Source organism: Mastacembelus armatus, chromosome 9, assembly GCF_900324485.2.
Source record: "Mastacembelus armatus chromosome 9, fMasArm1.2, whole genome shotgun sequence".
In the NCBI taxonomy this organism is placed as follows: domain Eukaryota; kingdom Metazoa; phylum Chordata; class Actinopteri; order Synbranchiformes; family Mastacembelidae; genus Mastacembelus; species Mastacembelus armatus.
This window is the reverse complement of record NC_046641.1, coordinates 23,806,712-23,830,069: the sequence shown is the minus strand read 5'-3', so window position 1 is coordinate 23,830,069 and position 23,358 is coordinate 23,806,712. Positions and strand designations below refer to the sequence as shown.

The following is a 23,358-nucleotide window of genomic DNA, read 5'->3' as shown; positions in this document are numbered from 1 at the left end:
CGTCACCCATCCACACTGCGATATTGATTTTGAAGGCCTTGGACCGTACTAACCTCTTGAGACTAGAAGTCAAATGAAGGAATGAAATTTTAAAAAATCTTTTACATCATTATAATTATGGGCTGTAGGATTTTGCCTTCTTTCCATTGGAATTTAAAGAGGGAAAACTTTGGGTAGTACTGACGACTGTTAATAAAAAATTAAAATCTATATATCAAACTATTTACCTGAAGATCTCAGATTAACCAGCTCCATCTCTTTTAAAAAACCATTCTGGATAAAACAAATTAAAGCTTTCATTGCATCTTTTATTTGGTTAAAATCTTATTTCTTCCTTCCTATAGCGAATTTAAGTCGTTTACTGATTTTCTTACCATGATACTGTGGTTGCTCGACTCTGCAGCACCTTGTAACATTAAGACAATGCTGAGTAAATGAAGACTATTATTATTATTAGACTATTGCTCTAAAACTGAAAATGAATAACGCTAAAGCTGCCTACTGTCATTTACCAAAACATTTCATCCAACTCAAACAGCCTCTCACCGCAGCATGTGCTTCAATCAGCACATTCTTTCACTGCTGAAAAATAAACCTGGACAATGGGAGCGCTGAGGCTGCTGAACACCTCAAACCCAAAGAGCATTAGCTACAGTAGCGTGAATCAGGGGGAATGGCATGTAATCTGGCGTGCCACAGTCATCCGTCACGGCCCCCTGTTGTGCATTCTGGGAGCATTAGTCATCAGAGTCCATTTGCAAGACTCAGTAACGTCCAAGTCTCGCTGTTGTCTCAGTTACTGTGGAAACAGGCTCAGATGAGGAAACGTTTGAATGTGGAAAACCAGCCTGACGAGAGATACTGTACCTTTAAGAACTCCCATTCCTATACTCAGGCTTAGGGCTGTAACTAGTCATTATTTCCATTATCAATCAACCTGCAGATTGTTTTCCACAGGGTGGCTGCTCCAGACCAGGCTGAAGCATTTCGTTTCCATTATCGCCTCACCTTTGCACAGAACCTGGACCTGTGTAACCCCGGCAGAGTGTGTGGCAGATAAATGGGCAGAGAGGAGACTAAGTCCCGGACTGCTGTAAATCCCGTACAGTATAACGGCTGAGGAGCAGCTGTAGCCGAGGGCCTTGACAGCAGGACAGCTGCTTATCAGCCGAGCCACAGAGGCTGCGCCGCTATCACTACAGGCTCTGAAAACATGTGGGGCTCAAGGGCAGCACCTCGCTCCGGCCGCCGCGTCATTTCCCACTACAATGCTCCCATTCACCAGTCCCGCCTCTGTCACCATGACGACCAAACCTATTCTATAACTCAAACGATAAACGGGAAGGAGTGAAAACATGTAAAGACACAAAAGACCAAATGTTTGCAGGTAGCAGGAAGCAGCTGAGGGTCTTTACACCAGGCGGTCTTAAATCGGAAGAATGCAGTTTCCACATGGAGCTGGTGATTGAAGGGCTCTTCTGTTTTCCAAGTGTCTGTCTGAACCACTAACCTAATTTACATTACATTTCTTAAGTGAATAAGATGAAACCTCTGTGGGCACTTTGCTTAAAAAACAGGGGTTCTTCAAATTCCATCCGCCCTCAGCATCCTGGACCCATCTCAGATCAAATAAACTCTCCCTGAACAAACAACTGAGAAGATATTCAGTGCAAATACGAGGGAATTCTCCCTGGACAAGAAGCTAGGCCCCGGGATTCTTTTCTTTTTTTTTTTTAAGTTGAGGTTTGTGTCCCATTCCTGCAGCCTGAGTCAGTGTTGAGTCAACCAGATCAGTCCTGGCTTCACTGGAAATCACTGACTCCTCCTCCACGTAATTCCCGGATCTCTGACCCCTCGTCATTCCCGAAACTTTGTTTGCGATACATTTACACTTGGCTTAAGAGGATTAACTCTCACTGAGAGGGAGTTTTTTCTCTTTACTATTAGAAAATATGCAGACCTGATGGGATCTGTGGATTTTTTTCCTGCCCCAGTTTTCTTTAATGCCAAATGTTTGGTGTTTCCAGCTCCTTAAATGTGGGGGTTGGATGCTTTTCTTCGTAAACTGAACCTCTTTGGGTTCTGGACAAAGCAAGATGACAGCCTCATGTGACACACAGTTAATATGTGGGAGATGTGTGTATCGATGTCTAGGTGTAGCTACACAGAAATATTAATAACTGCTGGTCGGGGAAACATACCAACTACAGAACCTGAGACTTATCAAATAACAATGAGAGAACAAGTCGGACTAACCCAAAAACAGTTTTCAAACTAATGTCGGCAGAAAAAGCAGAAAGAACAGGGACCAATGTTGTGGAGATGCAGTAAATGTTGGGGAATGTTTTTTTGCATTTCTCTTCAAAAATAAATAAATGAAAATACATTAAAGCATCTTAAAAGATGATAGAAACCACAAGACACAGAACCAAAAGAACAGGTTTGCAGCAGGGAACACAGGCCGACCAGGAACATGAGGAAGACTGCATGCTGAACACGAGACACTAAAAACATTCAGAACAAAGGACCAGATGTCTTTTATTTATGGAAGCGTACTCTATTCACCCACTGCTATTAAAGAAGTAACTAAACAAAGTGCATCACAGCCGCCATCATATTAAAGGGCTGATTTCATTTACTGGCTGCTCTCCAGCAGAAGTTGGTCTAAATCTAGTCACCACATGTTGCTGCAGAAAACAAAGAGAAACTGGGTCAAAGGTATTTACAGCAAAAATGTGAAGGTTAGTTTTAGCCATCAGGATAAATACCAACTCCAATATTTATGCAGCCTCCACAGCTCATCAGATACAGCACCACCTTAAAACAGTCACAAATATCCATCCATCCATTTGCCTGCAAGAATAAAGATAATAGATGACACTGATGATGTATTAATAAAAAGAAATCAGCGTCTAAATGTCATAAATATAAATGCATGGTCTGAAATGTAATGTCTCTAATTCAGCTGTGAAATGAATATTCTGTTTCTTGGTGTTTCTTGGCATCTTGTGTGAGTTTGTGAATAAAATGAGAACATGGGAAACCTCCAGCTGGGTCCACAGAAATGTCTGGCATCCAGAATCAGCCTCCTCCACACTCACTCCAACTCTTATCAGATCTACGTTCACCTACACCATCCTGACCGCCAAGGCCCCTGAATGTAAATGTGGGCTGGAGGAATGTGAGGAGAATAAAAGTGTCAGCAAAGAGTGATGAGACACAGAAAGAGGAGAAGGGAAAACCACGTCACAGGAGCCTCAGTGGGTGAGGGCCTGCTCTGCTGCTGGATGAATGGATTTTCTGCTCTGTCTCACCTAAATTAACGTCAATAACATAAACGTCCAAGTTCACTGTGGGGGACAGAGGAAAGATTACTAAACTGACCAAATTCTTAAGGGCCTGACTGTAATTAATAAAACGAGTTTTTTTTCACTGTAATTTGTAGAAAAACTTTAGTCAAATAAAATAAAGAAAACCTCACAAAGCTTGACAATTATCATGGAGACCTGTGGGAGGGAACTCAGGCAAATGAAGGAACGAGGAATAATTTTACTCTTTGGTTTTTTTGTAAATTAGTTTGTTTTTTGCGATTCTTTCCTTGTTTAGTAACAACTGTAAATACATATATGCATAAATACAGTATAGTATAGTATAGTGTAGTATAGTGTAGTATAGTGTGCAGACTGAATCATCCTTACATCTGATGGGTTACAGTCCACATAAACACAGGCAGCTGGGCAGGAACAAACGAAAACAAACACACACGGGGAAAAAGTAAACCCTCAATCTGAGCCAAATCCCCTCCAGGCCAAACAAGCACGCTCATCGACAGAAAACACACCTGCTTTAGACGTTCTTAAATGAACCCATAGAAAGCCCCCCAGAGTCCGGTGCTAAATGTAGACCAGCAGGGAAACTCCCTGAAAACCTGCCCCCAAAACAGGCAACAACCAACAATAGCACCCATCCATTACAACCCTGGAGCACAAGCCAGCGACTTCCCCTCGCTAACAATGAGCGCTGGAAACCATTGAGATCATCTGGACACGGTGAAAAAGAAGAAAACTGCCAGACGCCGGCTGCACTTCACCTCCCACTGTATGAGCCGCTTACACAGTTCAAACTAAACGCTGACTGGCTGAAAGCAGGGATCATTAAGTGTTTGAATCATAAGCCCTGGGCCATGATATATATCAGACCACCAGTTTCTGTTAGCCTGCTAACATTAGCAACAACCAAGCACAGCTAAGGCAGATCAGAAAAATTAGTTTTGCAGGTATTTAACTCATTAAATGAAACTAATTAAACAGCGCCGACAGAAAAGACATGATCAAAAACAAACGACACTGTAATCGAGCTGCAATCTCTAGTTTAAAACATACACATGAAACACCCACACCACATTGGACTAATGTGAGCATTTGCAGTTTCAAATTATCACCATGATTAAAAAGTCTATTTTTGTCTTTGAGCCTCTTCCAGCAAAAACTTGACATGAACACGAGCAGATTTTTCTGTGGAATGCAGTTGACAGACTGGCTGCAGGCCCAAGAACAACTGATTCGATTTTGGACTTGATCTCAATCTACATTTTGTGCTATCAGATGATTGTTTTTTAATTTAGCTGAAACTTCAGATCCTTTCGAAACATCCGTGTTTACGGAGTCGATGTAAATCCAACGTGACAGGAATAATTTGCTGCAACAGAAAGTTGGAGGAGGTTGCCTTCTAATTTACTTCTTCATCTCACCCACACAGTTTGTTATATCGTCTCTGGTCTTTCATCCAAACCTAAATCGTGATTTAACCCATGACTAAGTGCAGTCCTGTCCCTGTGTTTGCTGAAACTTTGTGACAGAGCTGTTGTGACAGGTATTAGAGAAACACCGGCCAACAGCTAAACTGGCTTTGTCAGCAATTATCAGTCACTAAAATGCATGTCCAGATCTTCATTAGCAGAATAAACCTCTTATCTTTCACTGGAGTCTGGTGGGGATCCTGGCAGTGACCACACCACAGTTTCTTTGACCTTCTCCTGTCTGAAGTATCGTACACTGCTGTTTACAACTAAACTATATCAACTCAAAATCCACCTACTCACTTATTCTGGAGTTTTGATCAAATCTGCCACTACATGTTTTGGATTTTTCACAGGTTGCATATCTACATTTTCATGGTGCAAGCTCATGATGAGAACTGTGTGATGTGCTGGAAAGCTCCAGAAGTAGAGAATTAATGCACCTGAGTTGAGACAAATGAAGCGTAAAGCTCAAAATGAGACAATGAGATAGAAATTCACCTTTAACTGGAATTTAACATGAGAATGCTTCATAAAACGAGATAATGATTAGGAGGTTTTTCAACAGCACAAGGAAAATGCTATCACAGTTATTATTTTGCAGCTATGGCTAAAATTTCAGGAGAAATATATAAAGTGGACAATGAGTTAAGCATAAAGTCAGCACTATGCTAACTGCAGCAGGGATCCAACGGAACTGTGGTCACATTCGTCCTGAAAACCTCCAAACTCTCAGCCATGTCCAGAGACAGTGTAGTAAAGACCTCCACCCCTACAGCAACAGCTCTGTCCTGCTTTACTCCAACTGCCTCAATAAAGAAAACTTTTGTATTTGACATTTATTAGAACAACAAAGCTCTCCAATGTTGTGCTTTACTCAAAGGTTTGGATGATCGGAGCTGTTTTACTTCTTTAACTTCCCAATTCTCAACTGCTCATCCTGATAGTCTTCGTCTTTCTAGATGACTAATTGTTTCTATTCTACAACTGAATCATTCTCTGATACCAAAACACACAGAGGACAATGGTAAACATGTCTGTGCAGAGTAAAAGAGAACTGTAATTAGTTTTGTGTCTGGACGGTTTCAGTTCTGATATGAATCTTCAAGTCGTTTAAGTTTGAGTAAACTCATGGGCTTTGTATGCGTACTCGTGTTTTCTTGTTCTCTTTGCAAATATTCCCCAAACCCCCTGAGGTCCAAAGTTCATTTTCGGCCCTGGAAACAGCAGTTGAGAAAACAAACAACTAGTTTCTGTTCTAAAGGTTTCTATCAGATCACATTACTTAAAGCCAACATGGATGTTTGTACAAGTGGCAAACATAAGCCCAGTGTGCCCTCAGTTTTAGCTCTGGGTTTGGTCTCCACCACCTCCTGTGGGACATCTCAGCCTCTTCAGCTGTTTAATGCTCCACTGTCTTCACCGGTTTGTCTCCGACTATGGACACAGAACAGTGAGCAGAAACTCAACATAAAGCTAATTTTCTGCAGGTTCATCACTATAAACAACTTGTGTTTGTCATGTGGTAAAAAGGCAACGCCATTAAATCTGTTGTTATTCAGGATGATGTGTCACCTGCCAGATCCAGGGAAAAACAACTCAGACTTAACACTTTGAGCTGCAGCTTTGATTTGGAGCTTGAATTGACTACACAGACAGACAGCGAGTGCAGGATCAGGCTATCTAAATAAATTTGGAGAAGTATTTTCCAGGCATCGGCCCTTCACATTTCAGCCACTGTCTGTTTCTGTCGTTCTGGCTGCAGCTGACATCTACCGCTCGGCTACTCCGATCTCTCCAAAGCGAACGGCGGAAACAAAAGCTGCTCTGTGCCGGCCGGGGTCGGACGTAGTGGCTCCGATTCCTCACTGGGACTCACAGCCAAACTTCCACCTGTGCTTAAATCACCGCTTATCTTTAAAAAGGGCACATCACAGCTGGACTCCACTCACTCAGGGTGTGTCCGCTGTGCAGCAGACATGACATCGATTCTCACAAAATAGCAGAAAACTCAGTGAAGTCAGTTTTCTCACTGTAAATCTGGGTCACATGGACATTCGAACGTGGGTAACCTGCACCCAAAATAACAACGAGCAGGCTTTAAACCAACACTGTATGTTCTTGAGATCGTAATGAGATATTCTGTTTGTTTTTGATTGATTGTGTGATTATTTCTTCCACGTGGGATGACTAGAGCTGCACTGTGTTATTAAGTCACCGCTCTGGGACAGCTTGTAAGCACAGCTGAGTCACTGTTAGTGCTGAGGAAGGCCAGACATGATAGAAAGCAAACTGTTTTGAGATTTTGTTACAGTAGCTCTGCGTATGAGTGAACTTCCTAAAAACGTACAAAGTGAATTAGATGAAAGTGAGTTCACAGCATGAGGGGCAGCAGAGACAACAAACTGCACTTCAGTTGTTTGCAGAGCTGCAGGTCTCAGTCTGATGTCCTGTGCTCCCAGTCCAGTCTGGTCTCTAACAATGAGCTGTTGAACTACTGACTGATTAAACCCTCTTCAGACCATCTCAGTGATCAATCTGTTCTTTGTCCTTCAGTATTTTATAAGGGTTTGGTCCTTAATGGTGCAGGTTGGCTCCTGGACTACAGTGTTTGGAGCACTCTCAGGAGGTGTAAACGCATTATATTCAGACAGCTGTGGGACAGATATTTGAAACCTAAAATTTAAAAACTAACAGAAGTGAGAATAAACTGCTTCATCATATCAGTATCTAGTGTGAATGCACCATTTTTTTACCTGCACGTTGAGGTTTCAGCAGCACGTCAGACCTTTTGTCATGCAGAACAATAAAGAAACAAATATGAAAGGAAGAATCTGCACTGAGTCAGGCAGCACAGCATCACTTTCTAACACAGCAGTAACTTGATCTGTTACCAGACCTCCATTTCAAAGCCATCTGATCCTTGCAGGCTGATGTTGGTGCTGGTTGCATGGAGCCAGAGGGATCAACAAATGACTGAACCCAACCACCCCCACCCTCAGCACCATCACATCAGCCCCAGTGACCCCACATACTGCAACACCACCTGGCATCAAATAACAGGCACCTCGGCCTCTGCGGCAGGAAGGGGGGGGGACGGGGATTTTGGAGGACACCCCCGGACTCTGCAGGAGGTGGATTAAGCATTAGGTAACTGTGTTAGAAGAGGGGATTAAAGCCGAGCAGAGAGACCAGCGCTACCTCTCTGAGCTCCGGCAAACACAGGGGTTTTACTAATAGACTCGTGATATCGTTTCAGATCTGACTGATGACAAAGAGAGCAGAAAAACCAAACACAGAACATCTCATCCCGTCCTAGAGGACAGACAGAACGCAGCACATCGTCTCCATGTGGTATCAGTTATGATGATGTCCTCGTCTGAGCACTGGCCTTACATAAGCCTGATAAATATGATTACTCACGCTCCCTCCTTCTCTGCTCGAATATACGAGACGCAAAAAAGGATATTTTACAGACAGGAGAGAAATTGGATCTTTAAGTCGAACTGATCCAGTGGGAAATAAATGAGTGAGGTTATGGACATGAAATCAGATAAATTTGGTGACTGGGATTAAGTGTAAAGTCCAGAGTGTCCAAAAAATGCATTAGATATATACTTGATCTTAACCTGCAGGTACAGAATATGTCATTAAATCTACAGAACCAGATGGATTTTGTTATTTAATATGACAGTATATGTTAGCCTGGGCTGTTTAAGTTACAATACTTAAACACTTTACTTTGCTTTGGACCCAGTTAATTAACAGAGAAAATAAAAAGCATATTAATCAAAAACAAATGGATTTTCTGTGCTCTACAAAAATCATTCACATCACTTGAGATAAGTAATTAATCATTTAAATTATTTTTAAAGCTTTTTAATTGTCAGTTCAACAAATGAAGAACAGCATTTTTCTTACGTTTTAGTAACAAAAACTGAATAATTGAATCAATAAAATAATCTGCAGGTTAATTTATAATGAAAATAAATATCACAGGTCAATTTTACTGCAGGTCGGCAAGATAAACTGTCAGCACCACGGGATTTACATTGGCTGGCACAAACATTCTGCAGTTTTTAAATCTTTTTTGAACCAACCAATTCACCGATTACGTGTCAGTATACCTGGAAACTATTCCCTGAAATAAATGCTGAGGACATTTATGGGTTCATGTTGTCTTAAATGGATTTTCTGCACCACACTGACAAATACAATAAATCCATAAAGACCAGGGAAACAATTAGTGACATGACAAACAGACCAGCGATTCTCAATATTGCTATTTTTTGGTATTTCATAAGACTTGGTAAGATTTGACTCCGTGCCACCCACACCGGCGTCTTTTCAGTACTGAACTGAATGAGGCATAATAACGACAGTGAAACCTGTGAAAAACAGCGCAGTCATCCTGTAACTGTACTCTGCTGCCAAGGTCTGAGCAGCCACAGTGTGTTTCACTCTGAATTTCTATACCTGTAGGTGTTTCTTTGGTCTGTTTCACTAGCATGTGGCATCTCTATGAAACTGTATCACCCAGGGAAAAAACCCTGTACTTTCCAGCCCACGCTGTCATTTTACACTGATGAGGAACTTGCAGGTGAGCACACTGTACACACTGACAAATATCATTTTAGCGGCTCTGTTCAGGTTATATAATATCACCTGAGATATAAGGCAAATAAACTGGGCCCTCTGGACACCTACAGGTAATAAACTGCTTCCTCTTTGGTCTGTAAGCCAAAATAAGAGTCACAGCCCTAAAAACCATCCCTAAACATACTGCTCATTATTAAACTGCATGTGGTTTTATAAGATCATGGCAGTTTTCCTTGTACAAAACAATTCAGGACCCAGCTAAGCCTCCCCACCCCGGACTCTCCTCCGAATCACAACACAACAAACCGGATCAGCTAACGGACCTCGGTCTCCTCCTTCACCCTCCTCCCGCAGCGGCCCCGCCACCTCCCCGGCCTCCTCCTCACCTCCAACAGCGGCAGGTCCGGGTCCAGGTGCGTGAAGCTGTGCAGGACCACCGGGCTGGGGTCCTCGACCACCTCCAGCCTCACCCCGTCCCAAATGTTCCGCACCCTCCACGACGAGTCAAACATCTCGAGCAGCTGTCCCGGCTTGACGCTTTGCGCCTCGCTTTGCATTCCCGGGAAATAGACCATGGATGCCCGCGGGCCCGGGGGTTCGGTCACAGCGACGGCAGCGGCATTTTCTCGGTTCCTAAGTGTGTTTTTAACGCCCGGAGCCGCCGGTTCTGCCTGAGGCTCCGCGGCTGTGGTGAGTCCTGGCTGCCGTGTGCTGCGTTCAGGACACTCGTGAGTCAGAGCGGGGCTTTTCTAAAGCCTTCCCCCAGCCTGTGCTGCCTTCAGGGCTGTCGGAAATACCAGACACCGAGGGTGTAACGGAGGATTAAACACTGGTAACAAGACGTATTCACGGTTTTTTAAGTACACAGTGTACAGTTCCTCTGCTACATCTTAAAACCCTGCATTAAAAATAAAACCATAACAGAAATGAAATCACATTGAAGTACCAAAAGTAAAAAATGTCGTTTCAGAATAATTTATATGATGAATTAACATTTCAGTGTTGCAGCTGTTAAAAGCAGCGTTCATTTTAATACTTTATATGACGCTGATCAGTATCTTAATCAAAAATAATCTAATATGAATCACAATCATTTATTGATGATATATTACTGTATTAATCTGAACGATCTGATATTTAATGCAGCCAAATGAGCAGACCTACACTATGCGTATAGTAATTTGTAATTTGCTGTACAGGAATATATACGTACAGGCCTAAGAGGTGTCCCTGAAGGCAGCGTAGCCTCCTCTCTTACCTCATGTGTCTGGGAAGTGACAGCAGTGTGTTTGTGTTCACTATGGCAGCAGGCTGCTATGAGAAAAGAAAACACACTGATGTACAGTTTAGTGACCGTGCTGAAATCTGCACTTCCAGTAATGGTCCTGGTTTATAGGTTAACTGGTTTCTGAAGCAGGCAGCTGGAAACAATGAACTGAGCAGGGCTTCGAGAGATTTTGTCCATAATTTTAAAAGCCAAAAAACACAATTCCCACAGCACCTGAAATACTCGTCAGCCCCTGATTAATGTGAACTAGCAGGGAGAGAAGCTCCTTCAGTTTTGACAGATTTCAGGAGTGTTATCTCAGCAGGAGCCTTTGGAGGTTTGACATCTGACACTGCCTCCTACTGGCCAAAGTCAGGAACAATCGCCAGGCTTTTAAAATGATTACCAACTCTAAATAATTAGCCTGTTTTAAACGTGTCAGCAAAACAAATGAACACAACAGGTGGGTTGTCTGTATTTTACAGATAATTAGTTAACTGTAATTAATGGTATTTGGTTTCAAAAACATGTGTAAAAGCGATTCAACAAACATCAGAAAAACATCTGCAGCTGCAGCTGAGGTCGCCTCAAACCACAAACATGTCCGACCTCGGCGACCTTTCTCACTGATCACTGAGCGACTGCTCTTCATAACTCACATCTGCTAACACACACACACATTTCATATGTGTGTGTGTGTTAGAGAGACAGAGGAAGGAAGAGAGAAGCTAAGGGCCCACATGGGCTTTTGCATTTTGGAGTGATCGATAGAGATGCTGATATTCTTGCCCAGTGAAAAAGAAAATAGTAATAATAATGTTTTAATGCTAGCAGGTGCCAGATATGTACAGAATATACAGAATAATTAAATGTATATTTAAATATACATAGAAATAAAATGCCATGTTATAGAGGAAGCTGTATATCTGATTAGATTGAATAATGACCAGAGTCTGGTCCCATTTTGATCCAAATCAAGGTCCTGAACTGGTCTGAGAAAACCAGGCCCCCCACGTGACGTATCCTGGTTAATTGCTGCACATGTAAACATCTAGTCCTGGTTTTGAGGAGCTGGACATGCTGCTCTGACTGAAAACTCTGACTGGACTTTTAGCAGAAGCGTCAGTATAAAAACACTGGTGCTTGTATCAGTCTTCCACAAAACCCATATGGACTGAATCTGAGAAATCTCAGTGAGCTCGGCCAACTTTCAGTCTGCCGTGATTTAACTAAAGCTCCTCTTCCATCTGCTGAAAACCAGAAACAGAGCGCGGTGTCGTGCTGCTGCTGTCCCACGAGGAGGTGACGTGAACAGCCCGCCTTACTTTCTTACTCTCGCCCACATGAAGAAGCACACGCTATTAACCAGATGCACACACAGAGAGATACCAAGCAGCATAATTAAAGAAGAGTCTGCTATAGGTCCCAGCCCCGAGGAGGCCGCTAACCACCATGACCAGGTGAAAATTACAGTCACAGCAGTGACATCAGGAAGAAATTTCAATCCTGATTACACACAGCAATGCAGAGATTTACTTCTGCAAAACTCTTGTCAGGATGCCATTTTCCAAGGAGCTTCACCCCCAGCGGAGGCTCATTGGCCAGCAGTGGAGGCCTGTGGTTGTACTGGGCTGCTGCCAGGCGCACAATGTTCCCCAGAGCTCCGCAAACTATAAATCTGTAACAAATAAAGCCAATGAGAGAGGCAGACACAGCACGAAGTTATACAACCGGAAAAAACAGGCAAACAGAATCAGAATAAACTGATTAAAAGAAGTACAGAGACCAGTCCAGGAAGATTTTTCAAACCTGCCAAATGCAGCTGAAAGACATCAGAAGGAAATAGCTGTTTTGGACAGCTCTGGGATGGAAACCTTCAGCAGTTTTTTATAACGGATCAAGTGACTGCATAGTGTAAAAGGAAACTGTCATATGAAAAAACAGAATCAAAACCAGCTTCTTCTTGCACAGTTTTGCCTTAACAGCACATTTCTGTCTATGGTTAAACCTCAGCTTTCATCAGAGCCGTTCCCAGCAGCAGCAGCTGTTCCCAGCAAAAACTGTTTGGAAACCACAGCGTACACTCGTCGCCCAGCACCAAACAGCACTCTGACCCGGTCGGTCACCAGCCGATAGAGAGTCCACAGCAGACTGAACACTGGACTGAACCTCGACCAGGTGGACGCTGACCCCAGTCCAACAGGACGATCGTGTGTCTGCAGGCCGTGTAAACAGACTCAACACAACAACTCTGTGTTGACTCTTGATCATTTTGTCAGACAGTAACGGTTCTGGGACATGAAGTGCTACGACAAATACGAGGTTGCTTAATTCCAAATAGAGTAAAATTTTATTTTGAACACATTACGCTTCCCAAGCATCATAAAAACTGATTAACACATTATAATAGATGATAATAAAGTCAGATAAAATCTTTTTTATGTGATTACTGACGCTGCTGTGAATGAAATTAACTCCTCCTGTGAAGTATCCACTAAAATTTACCCAAATCTAAATGACAATATGGGGAAACGCAGCTGTAATAATAGCTCACAGGAACATCCAACATATTGTTTTGACAATAAAACAGAAAGAAAAGAGAAGATATGATATTTTCTAACTGCACCTCCAAAGACGGCGAAGGCTGCACCACCGCTGGTCACCTCAACCACCAGGCAGCCAACAGCTCATCAAGATGACTGACAGGTGCTGGGCTGAGACAACCTGACCGGCTGAGTGGGAGGACGGAGCTACACACAACACACATGATGGATCCTCAAGACAAGTTATTATCAACCAGTTCACTGAGCCCTCAGGTGGGCTAGACCTCTCTGATAGAACGACAGCCCGCAGGAAGCTCACAGACCTGAGGCGCCAACAGCGGGTCAAAGTGGGTCAGCGGAAATATCACTTGGTGGTTGGCTTCTGGTGTCAGTTAGTAGGATCAGGGACTAGAGAAGCATCTAATCGATCCTTTCATTTCAGACACGTTGTGCTTCTACGCTGATGATTCACTCAAGAACCAGCCTGAATGTTCCTGCTGTTTACCAGCTCTGATGTCTGACACAGAAACAGTAATATTACAGATGCTGTTTACATCATTTAAAGCAAGTCACATCTGAAATGTTCCAAAGACAGATGCAGGCTAATTTCAGGGCTCTAAAATTAAACACTGCACATGAAGCGCTTTCTGTGTTAATGAGACCAAATCCTTTCAACAGAAAAAGGCCTGATGTGCAGCATGTATACTCACTGAGAGTCTGAATCTGCAGATGAACACAATTAAAATGTGTCAGTGATGTTCAGAAAGACCATCATTTTCACAGCCTAATGTCACATCTTTAAATGTGTTGTTTTGTTCCAATAACAGATTCAATCTTCTATAATGTGGGACAGAGAAAAGCACCAAATTCGAACATTTCAGAAGCAGAAGTTCTGTAGTTTAAATACCGAGTCAGCTTCCTTTTTTAAAAGCTCTCTCATTTTCTAAAAACAAGAAATCTAGTCTAAGTTAAGTCTTCTACATGTCTGTATTCAAAGTACTGTAGCCCTACATCAGCTCAGCTCTTATTCTGCTGTGCCCAATATTAGTGGAATATTAGGGTCACTAATATTAGTGTTTTACGCTGGGGGCTATATCACAGTATTTACACAAAGTAAATATGGAAAGGCTGCAGCTGTAGATCTGTATGTGGTCGTCCCATAAACCAATAAAAGTAAATGGAACAGTCGGCGACTTACACGCAAGTGAATTTGATCTTTAGGATCACAAATTAATCAGCAGATAAATGCAATCATTATTTTGCCTGTAAACGCTTTTCTAACATGGTTTACTGATCAATACAAGACGGTGGCCTGACTCCTATGAGAAGGATCAGGATGACCTTTAGTTTACAGCAACTGTTCTCACAAGAAGGTTCATCTTTATCAACATGTCCTTAAACCACAAGCAGCTCAGGATCTAAACGTTTGGACTCGCTGGATAAAAATCATCCAACCTGTTTGCTTCCTCGTCTCCTGAGTGTCTGCTGGTAATAATCCTCGCCATCCCAGTGAACACCTGACCTGACCAGCAGTCCACAGGTCCACCGGCTCCAGCACGACATCACAGCTTCACTCAGAACCAGACCAGAAACCTTGAGATCCACTCAGTCCTGGAGCAGAAACCCAAATACGAGACTCCAGTGCTAGCACTCCCCTCGTCACAGATTGGGCTTACCCCAGCTGAAGCTCTGTCCATACATGTTTACTTTACCAGCTGTGTCAATAACGGGAAGAACAACACTAGAAAACATTAACTTCTGCTGGGAAGAAGAAAACGAGTTTCCAGGAGCTCAGCAGGTCCATGTGTCTGTCAGAGGTGAAGTGAAACCTTGTCAAACCAGCAGCACAACAACACTGTGATGACACCAGCTGGACAGAAAACAAAAGCAAAAGATGAGGCAATGAAATTCAAAGGGACTTTCCTGACTAAGCAAAGCAGGGAATCACCTCCAGTTTGTTTACTCTACAGAAGAACAGCCATTATGAGAACGCTGCAGATCAATCATTCACCTCCTGCATCGTCCAATAAATTCAAACTCTGAAGTAACACACCTGCCAGTTGAAAAAATATCACTCTGCTGTGATATTTAGATACGACAGTTTCTTAGATCGATGTAGTTTCCTGTTTCTCTCTGTTTCCAAATGCTCGCATTAAAATGTGCTTTACCAGAACTAACAAATAAACAACTGGTGCAGGAAAACAGCAGGACACATCCAGAGACAATCACCTGAAAACAGCTGCTGTGGTACCTGAGAGGACTTTAACACCTGCAGCTCAGTTTGCCTCGGGCAAAAACGATCAAGCGAGGAGCGTTTTCAGCATCAGAATGCAAAGCAGCCGCATGTGATGAGAAAGGATGAACAGGGACAGAGGCAGGTGTGTGGGACAGTACGAATACACACAGGCAGTAATAGCCAAGTGAGGATGCTTTGAAAAATAATGTGAGGAAGAGTTTGTATTAAACATTCAAGTGCAGCAGAGAGAAGAAAATCTAATCAGTATTAGTTGCAGGACTCCTGTTGCTGGATGTCTGGACTCGTCTTGCGGCAAAACGAACCATGGACAAGAATCTAAACATCACAGTGACCAAAACATTTGCACAGTACTAAATATTTCATACACACATTGCTGAATAATTATTGCCTGAGCAGTCCACAGCCACCAAATGGTTTAAAAGTCATTTAGCTTTTGAATTCATCACAAACACTGTGGCTGATCTGCCAACAATGAACAACAGACACTAAAGCTGACCATCACAGGTTAATGAGATCTAAATCATCCAAGGGGACACTGGATTTTCCTTCCACAGACCCACAGACGCCTTGCTCCACTGCACTGGGAAATAAACCCCACAAGCGAGTTTCCCAATAAGAGACAAAGACCAGAAGCAGCTTCCCATTCACACCCAGTGAAGTGAGGCCGGCCTGTCTCTGAGCTGCCTCCAGCAGCCTCTGAATTTATTCCCTGCCATTATTTCAGCCAGCAGAGCCATTCAGGTGCTCCTCCGAGGTCCTGGCATTTAAAAATACGTTCTCATGCCAACTGGGGCTGCACTGGGAGAGCAGCTCTAAGGCCACCTGACAACCGTCGCCTCAGCTGACAAACAAACCTGGAAATTACACTGTCAGTGCAATGACTCTGCAGTTCTTACTGATGAATTAATAACATCTGTCATCTAAACGACTTTCATCTTTTCACTTGGCTCAGTTGACTTTAATGGTCATTTGCTGCTTCTTCCTGCCTGCCAGCTCCAGGAGTCTGGTACCAAACCTGCACGAACGCCTGGCTGCATCTCTGCTTTCAGCCATTTCCACCAAACCAATAAAACAAGCGAGCACGTAAACTTTCTGCACCGTCAACAGCACTGATTTCAGATGGCACATCTACTCAGAAGTACCGTTACATTAGTACAAAAATACTCCAGTAAAAATCCAATCCTGCATTTGAAATTGCACTTAAGTAAAAATGCAGCTCTGCAGTAAAATGTTCCTCGTGCATGGACATATCCAACATTATTAAAATGTTTTATTGATGTATCAATGAGAAGCATGTGCTGCTGTAGCTGCTCATTTTAACTGGTCTGAACTACTTAACACTGGTTAACTAGATTAGTAACTGGTAACCATTGGCATTTAACTGACCGCATATTTTGGAAAACATACAGTCCACATTGTGGAAAAGCTTCATGTGAAAAGTACTAACTGTCAAATAGAGAGTAGCACAAAATGTAAATAGATCTGTAGTATGTTTCCGTTGCTGTATCACCAGACCTGAGTCCTCTCCTTCGTCTTTTTAATGAAGCTGAACAATTCCAGGACACAAACCAGTTTCCGGTGACCGAGGCCAGTTCTGCGAGAGTCAAAGAAACAACAACAGAGGAAACACAAAAATAGTGAAGCTAAATGCTGCCACTCCCTGTCCAGCAGTTGTCCCCAGCGTGTCCCCACCTTTCCACATCCCTGTCACATCCACCTGCACCCCTGCTCCCAATTCCCTCTTCATATTCCCTGTATACAAACTGTACCCGCCCTTGTCTTCTGTGCTTTGCGAGCTGTAGCTTTTAGCCTTCTGTCTACTTATTCACTTCTGTCTGACTCTTGCTTGCCCTTTTCAGACCTCTGCCCACCTGCTCGACTCCCTGTGAACTCTGATGTTTGTTTGCTGAAACTTTTTCTGCCCAGTGACCCAGATCAGCATCAGATCTATCATAGAGGCGTCACAGCCTGAGTGGAAGTTAAGTTTGAGGTCTAACAGAGCCCTTACTGCCTGAGGAAGAAATTCTGCACACTGCTCTTCTTAAAAACAATAAGAGCCCATGGCAGGAGTGTAACCGTGCAACAGTTTCACCAACAAAACGCTTATTCAAGTCAACACTCACTGAGCGCTCACAGTGAATATTATCACCAAGTCTGCAGACAAGCATTTGTTTCCTCTCAGCTAACTGGAGGTTTGACGGCTCAATCGCTTGACAGCTGATTGTTTTATCATCATTGTTCGTTCAACAACCAATAAGATCTCTGTACATGTGGTTTCCTGACCCGTTTCATCACTGATCACAGCCGTTCAGAGCTCACAGCTATAAATTTAGACTAAACACAACAGTGTCAAATCTTTACATTTTTCTTTTGGCCACTGCCAGCAGCCACAAGCAAAGTAATACTGTGGACTCATGCAACACGATGAATGGCACTAGCATAATGGAACTGACATTTCTGTGCAGAAAAGGGCTGCAACTATCAATTATTTTCATTAATCTAGTGATTATTTTCTCTGTTTTTCAAAAGCCAGTAGCAAGTTGCAATTTCTGAGTCCAAGTCTTGTTTTGGATGTTCAGGTTAAACCCACACATTTAAAATGGAACCAGTAAATGTCAGAATTATTTGCTTAAAGATTAGCTAAAATCGTTTTATCTGTTTATGGAATATATTCAAGTTTTGTTGATCAATTAATTATATTATTTTTCCATTTTCAAGATTGCTCTTGTATGTCGGCTTTTTTTTTGGGGAACCTGCAGAAGAAAAAAATCATATATTTTAGTCCCTCGCATTGACTAAGCACCAACAAAAACAGGATGCGACATTTTCTATAATGCAAGCAGTAGCATCTCTTCATTACATCCTCCCTGTCTGGTAAACACACATCCCCAGTTTGTAAAACAGGCCGTGTGCAGCAATAAGTCTGATTTCAGAGGACTGGACTCTTCCACAGCAGCAGAGGACTTTAAACAATTGCTAATCTTACGTGGCTGCACCTTATTTCAACCATTTGACAGCAGGCAGTTCAGTGACTTCACTTCACCCCAGACAAGAATTCAGGCCACATGAAACACAACCAGGTGTTAGAGCCCAGAGAAAAGCAGCAGCTGACAGCACTGCAGAGATCCAGATTGAATGAAATATTATTGTTAGAGAACATTTCACTCTAAATAACCTCAGGTCCTCTGCTGATGCGGTTCAAAAGTGCTCAGTGTTCCAGGTTCATACCCTGGAAACAGCAGGACATGCATCAGGGTTTACTTCGCTCTGCAGCAGGTAGAAAAATCAGGTTCCAAGTTTCACTTGAGGAGTCGACTGACACTCAGCTGCACTCAAAGCTGATATCTGATTTTTTTAAGTGCACATGAATGCACCATTTTGACCAATGTTCAGTCAGTCTAAACTAAAAAAAACAGGCAGTAAAATACTACTGCATTCTTCTCAGTTTAAAGGCTGCTTGAACAGCTGTGAAACTCAAACGCTCTCAAACCACAAACCTGTAAAATAGTGATTTGTGTAACACCTGCATGTCTAAACATCTATTAGACATGGCTGATAAAAGCAAAACTGTACAATGGGGAGCACGACCACAGAGGATGTAATGATGTAAAAGTGCAAAAAATATTAACAAATAGAACAGTTTCAAAGAAAGTACTTTAAAAAACTACAAGCCTGCAGGCAAAATACCAGGCTGTGCAATACTCCCTGATCAACAACAGAGTTAATCAAATGTTCACCCACGACAGCAGAGGCTCTGTCTGCATCTCCATGTTGTTTTCAGTCTTTATTAACAAGCTGACAGAGGAGCGCGTTCATTAGACACCGTGGGATTATTACAGACATGACCAAACATGCCAGAATATCAAAGGGCACAGCCGCCTCTGCAGGGAGACCGTTGCCTGGGCATGCAGGGTTTGGTGGCAGTGGCAGCTCAAAAACACAAGGCTGTGTTTTCTGAGCTATTAAAGTCGGTAAATGAGCAAACAGAACTTACATCGAGCTGTCAGGAGGTGACAGATTTTGAAAGTTAACACAAAAAAACCTGAAGGAGAACTGAGAGTCAAGATGAGGAAAAAAAAAAAAAAAACACTTCAAGAGCCTCAGAAGAGAAACTAAGAAAATTCCATTTTTAATCTGTACCGTAACCTGCAAGTTCCCAAAACTGCTCAAGTGAGTCATGTGGCCTTTAACGGGTCAGAGGTGTGAAGCAATGCAAACCAAAGATGCCGCAGAGAAGGATCAGAAGCTGCAGCTCTGGTCAGACTTTACATCTGCAGTCAAACTTTTACACTGTAGACCACAAACACAACAACAACACTTATACAATACTCAGTTACATCTGTGTGAGTGCACAAATACACATGCATACAGCTGCAGATACAAGTACACACAATACACACAAACTGTGAAACACACACTCAGACTGCGGCACCGAACAAACACACACTTGTGTCGGGGTCTTCCTGAAATATCAGTGTGGATGTCGTGTTACTATAAATACTTACATGTACTCTGTAGTACACAGTACATCACACTTCACACTATCACAGACAGAAGTGGCCATGTACACACTTCTACACACACATGTCATCAAGATGTTGATGTAAGCAGAGAAACACACAGTATAATGTGGCCCAACTACACACACACACACACACACACACACAGTCAGCTCTCTGTGGTGTGGCGGCGGCAGCGGCGGCGTGATGTCGGAGCTCACCAGGTCCTCCAGGATGGTGACGGGGAAATCGAACATGCACATCTTGACAGGCTGAGCCAGGGCTCTGTGTAGGCTGAACAGGGACTTAGCTTCCATGCTGCACGACAAATGCAGCGCTCAGCAGCCGCCCGACCGCTCGCAGCAAACATACACCAACCAAAAAAAAAAAAAGAAAAGAAAAAATGTAGAAAAAATATAACTGAAAGTAAAAAAATCTGAAAGGAACTCCCCCCCGGCTGCTCACTCGCTCAGCCTTTTACCGACAACTGCAAGAAATATGTGTCACAGAAAAAAAGAGGAACCGTCCACCTCCACCTCCTTCCTCCTCCTCTTCTTCCCAGCCACCAACAAACCTGCACTCCCCTCGTTTCCCTCCCTCCCGCTTCCTCGTCTCGTCTTTCCTCCCTTCCTCCTACCCCTCGTCCTCCCTCGGCAAGGAATGTCTTAACTGGCAGCAGCTGCTCTCTTGTCTTTCTGTCTTTCTGGAGGTATTGCCCAATGGCTCAGCGGCTCTCAGCTGTTATGACACAACCGCAGCCTATTTGATTTCTCTCTCCTCTGTCATGCTCAGGCTGGAGGACACAAACATTCAAACCTGTGCCAAATGAGATGGAGCGGGTACACAAAGGGGTTTCGGAGTTGTCGTCTGACTCTGCTGCTTCATTATACTGCAGCAATTTAATAAAGAGAGAGGAGCCGGCTCGGTTTTGCTCCTTCAGAGCCAGACTGTCAGTGTGGACCCATTAAACCTGAGGCAGACTGAGTGCTGCTGAGGGGGATCAATGAATCAGCCTCCCCGCTCATTAACGTGAAACCAGACGTTACTGGGCTTCATCTGAAATTGTCTTATTTTGTGAAGATCTGTTAAAGGCTCCAGACTGCCACCTTTCTCTTCAGTCTTATTAAATCCTTGATGGAGTTTTGTGCCTGACACTCAGACTCAGAGAAAACCTGTCAGTCCAACACTAACTGGGTTTCAACCCACCTGTTCTCACGCAGATATTTAGCTTGAACACAAAAACAAAAATAAACTCAGGTGGAAAAATCTTGCAACACTGCAAAATTTCTTTAGAAAGACATAAAGATGAGTGGGAGACTGATAAATTAAAACGAGCACTGAAGAGACAGTGATGAACTGGTACAAACAGAATCCAACAGTTTCAATTTGAGTTTTAATTACTGTGCTGCCATCTTGGTTCGATGCCACCAACTGGACACTGTTCACCTCCATGATCCAAGTATTCACATAAACAAATGCACATTAACTCACATTTCCGTTTGCAGATTTAGTTAAAGGTTGAATAAAAACCTTGCTGCGTACACAACCTGACCTGCAATGACTAACAGATTCATGGTTTAGCTCATCAACTATTTTAACAGCTTAATAATCATTTAGTTTCTACTAATATTTGGTTTCTACTTTTCAAATGTGAGGTTTCTGCTTCGTCATATAGTAATTCACCTTTGGATTTAGGAGAGTTAATCAGTCAAAACAAGACACCTGAAGACAGCATATATTTGTGTGTGCAGGTGAAGGGTCCCCACAATGAACATCTTTCCCTTCAGCTAAACTTCATATTGGCATCTTCCTACAATATTTTCTTTGGTTTCTTTGACTTTCTCTTGCCTCCTGCAAACTCTCAACAATATTTCTCATCAACCTCATCGTATGTAGGTCACACGGCTTTTACCCCAGATGGCTCACAGGGTGACAGAAAGGAAGTAAGTTTGCTTTGACCTGTGAAAAACCTGCCTGTTTTGTGTCTGAAAGCCTCTGTGGTTTGTCTTATCTCACTTATGACACCAGTCCATTTTTCTGGTCTTACTAACCTACACTGCTTTAATCACTTTGCTCTTGTGTTTCAACATCGTGCAAATGTACACTTCAGTGTAAACATCCACGTTTTCTAATTATTAACCATGTCTTTGGGAACATGCATTGCAAAAGAAAACCAAACAATAAGCGAAGAGCACAGCAGTCACTCCATCCTCATTTTAAAGCTGTAATCTTTTCCACTTGGCTAATATTTGCATATTTACACAGGTGGACCGCAGGGTTATATATTTTAAGTGTGTGCTGGCTCCAGGTCTGAACCTGTAGTCTTGGGGAATTTAAAGACAGAACAAAGGGAGAATTCAGTCCCGATTCAAATGCAAATGATGCTTGGCGTGGAGATGTAAAAGTACAGCGGCGAGTGAAGATGAAGTGCTGCTGCTTTTACAAACAGAGACAGCAGAAGAAGAAGTGAAGGAGCAGCTGAAGGGGAAGAGCGAGAGGGCCCGAAACACCACTGGGAACTGCTTTCAGATGCAGAGACCGTCTCACGGCTCAATACTGTAGGAGAGCGGTCGTCATGGAAACAGGGAGGCAAAGCCGGCTCTTCATAGAGCTGTGTAAGACCCCCACCCCCCCAACCCCGCTCTCCATCCTCCCTCCCTCCTCTAGAAATACCCAGCAAGGACCGGAAACCAGGCTGCAACCTGCAGGTCCGCTTCCTGTGGACTCTGGACAAAGACAGGACGGGTGGTGCAAGAGACAACCGGTGAACCTGATATGACTGCAGTCACTATCTCCTCTAGTTTAAAGCCACTCAAAGACCATGATGAGGGTCCAAAACATCACAGCTTCGACATGCAACAGAACAATAAGTCACAAAAATCCACATGAGACTTTGTCAGAGACATTTTGTCCAGGCAGAGCAGATTTTATCTGGTGTTTTTGTCAGCACAGCCAGTTGCTTTAGTTCTGCTGTGAAGCCGCTTTAGTGGAGAAACCACCCAAACCTCAAAAGTTTAAGAGAAAAACAATCCTCAGGCACTTTTAGATGACGGATGATAGATGGTCCCATGATTTTACACCAGATCATAAGCTAACAACCTAATTTTAAATACCATAATAAAACAAAAGCATGTGTGAAGTCATTTGGCACTTATACAAAGGAGATAATGTATGTGACCTCCACAGTGAGGTTTCCAGAAAAAGGGCTTGTAGTCTAATAATTTGTCATTCAGGCCTGGATATATCAGAGCATCAAATTTAACATCCAGGACGTTTCTCTTTGCAACGGTTTCTAAGGTGACTTTCCCTGTAATAGTCTGTGCAATAGCTTCTTTTCCTTCTGGCCTCAATAGACTAAACATCAGCCAGTGCATGAATTATGTTCAGCTCAGAGT

General features: G+C 43.0%; 1 protein-coding gene across 5 annotated transcripts in view; it reads right to left on the bottom strand.

The window, feature by feature from the left end:
- Positions 1–23,358, bottom strand: part of LOC113138487 (ral guanine nucleotide dissociation stimulator) — a 43,164-nt gene that overhangs the window by 15,938 nt on the left and 3,868 nt on the right. For 2 of the 5 annotated variants that reach the window (XM_026320966.1, XM_026320967.1), the window contains exon 1: positions 9,784–10,106. The exons of 1 other annotated variant lie outside the window; for it this stretch is intronic. In XM_026320966.1, coding sequence (XP_026176751.1) covers positions 9,784–9,972 — 189 coding nt within the window. In that variant the 5' untranslated portion in view covers positions 9,973–10,106. Of the gene's footprint in view, positions 1–9,783; positions 10,107–14,662; positions 14,801–20,184; positions 20,369–23,358 lie in introns of those variants that run through there. 2 more of the 5 variants (XM_026320969.1, XM_026320968.1) reach the window with 2 other exon arrangements.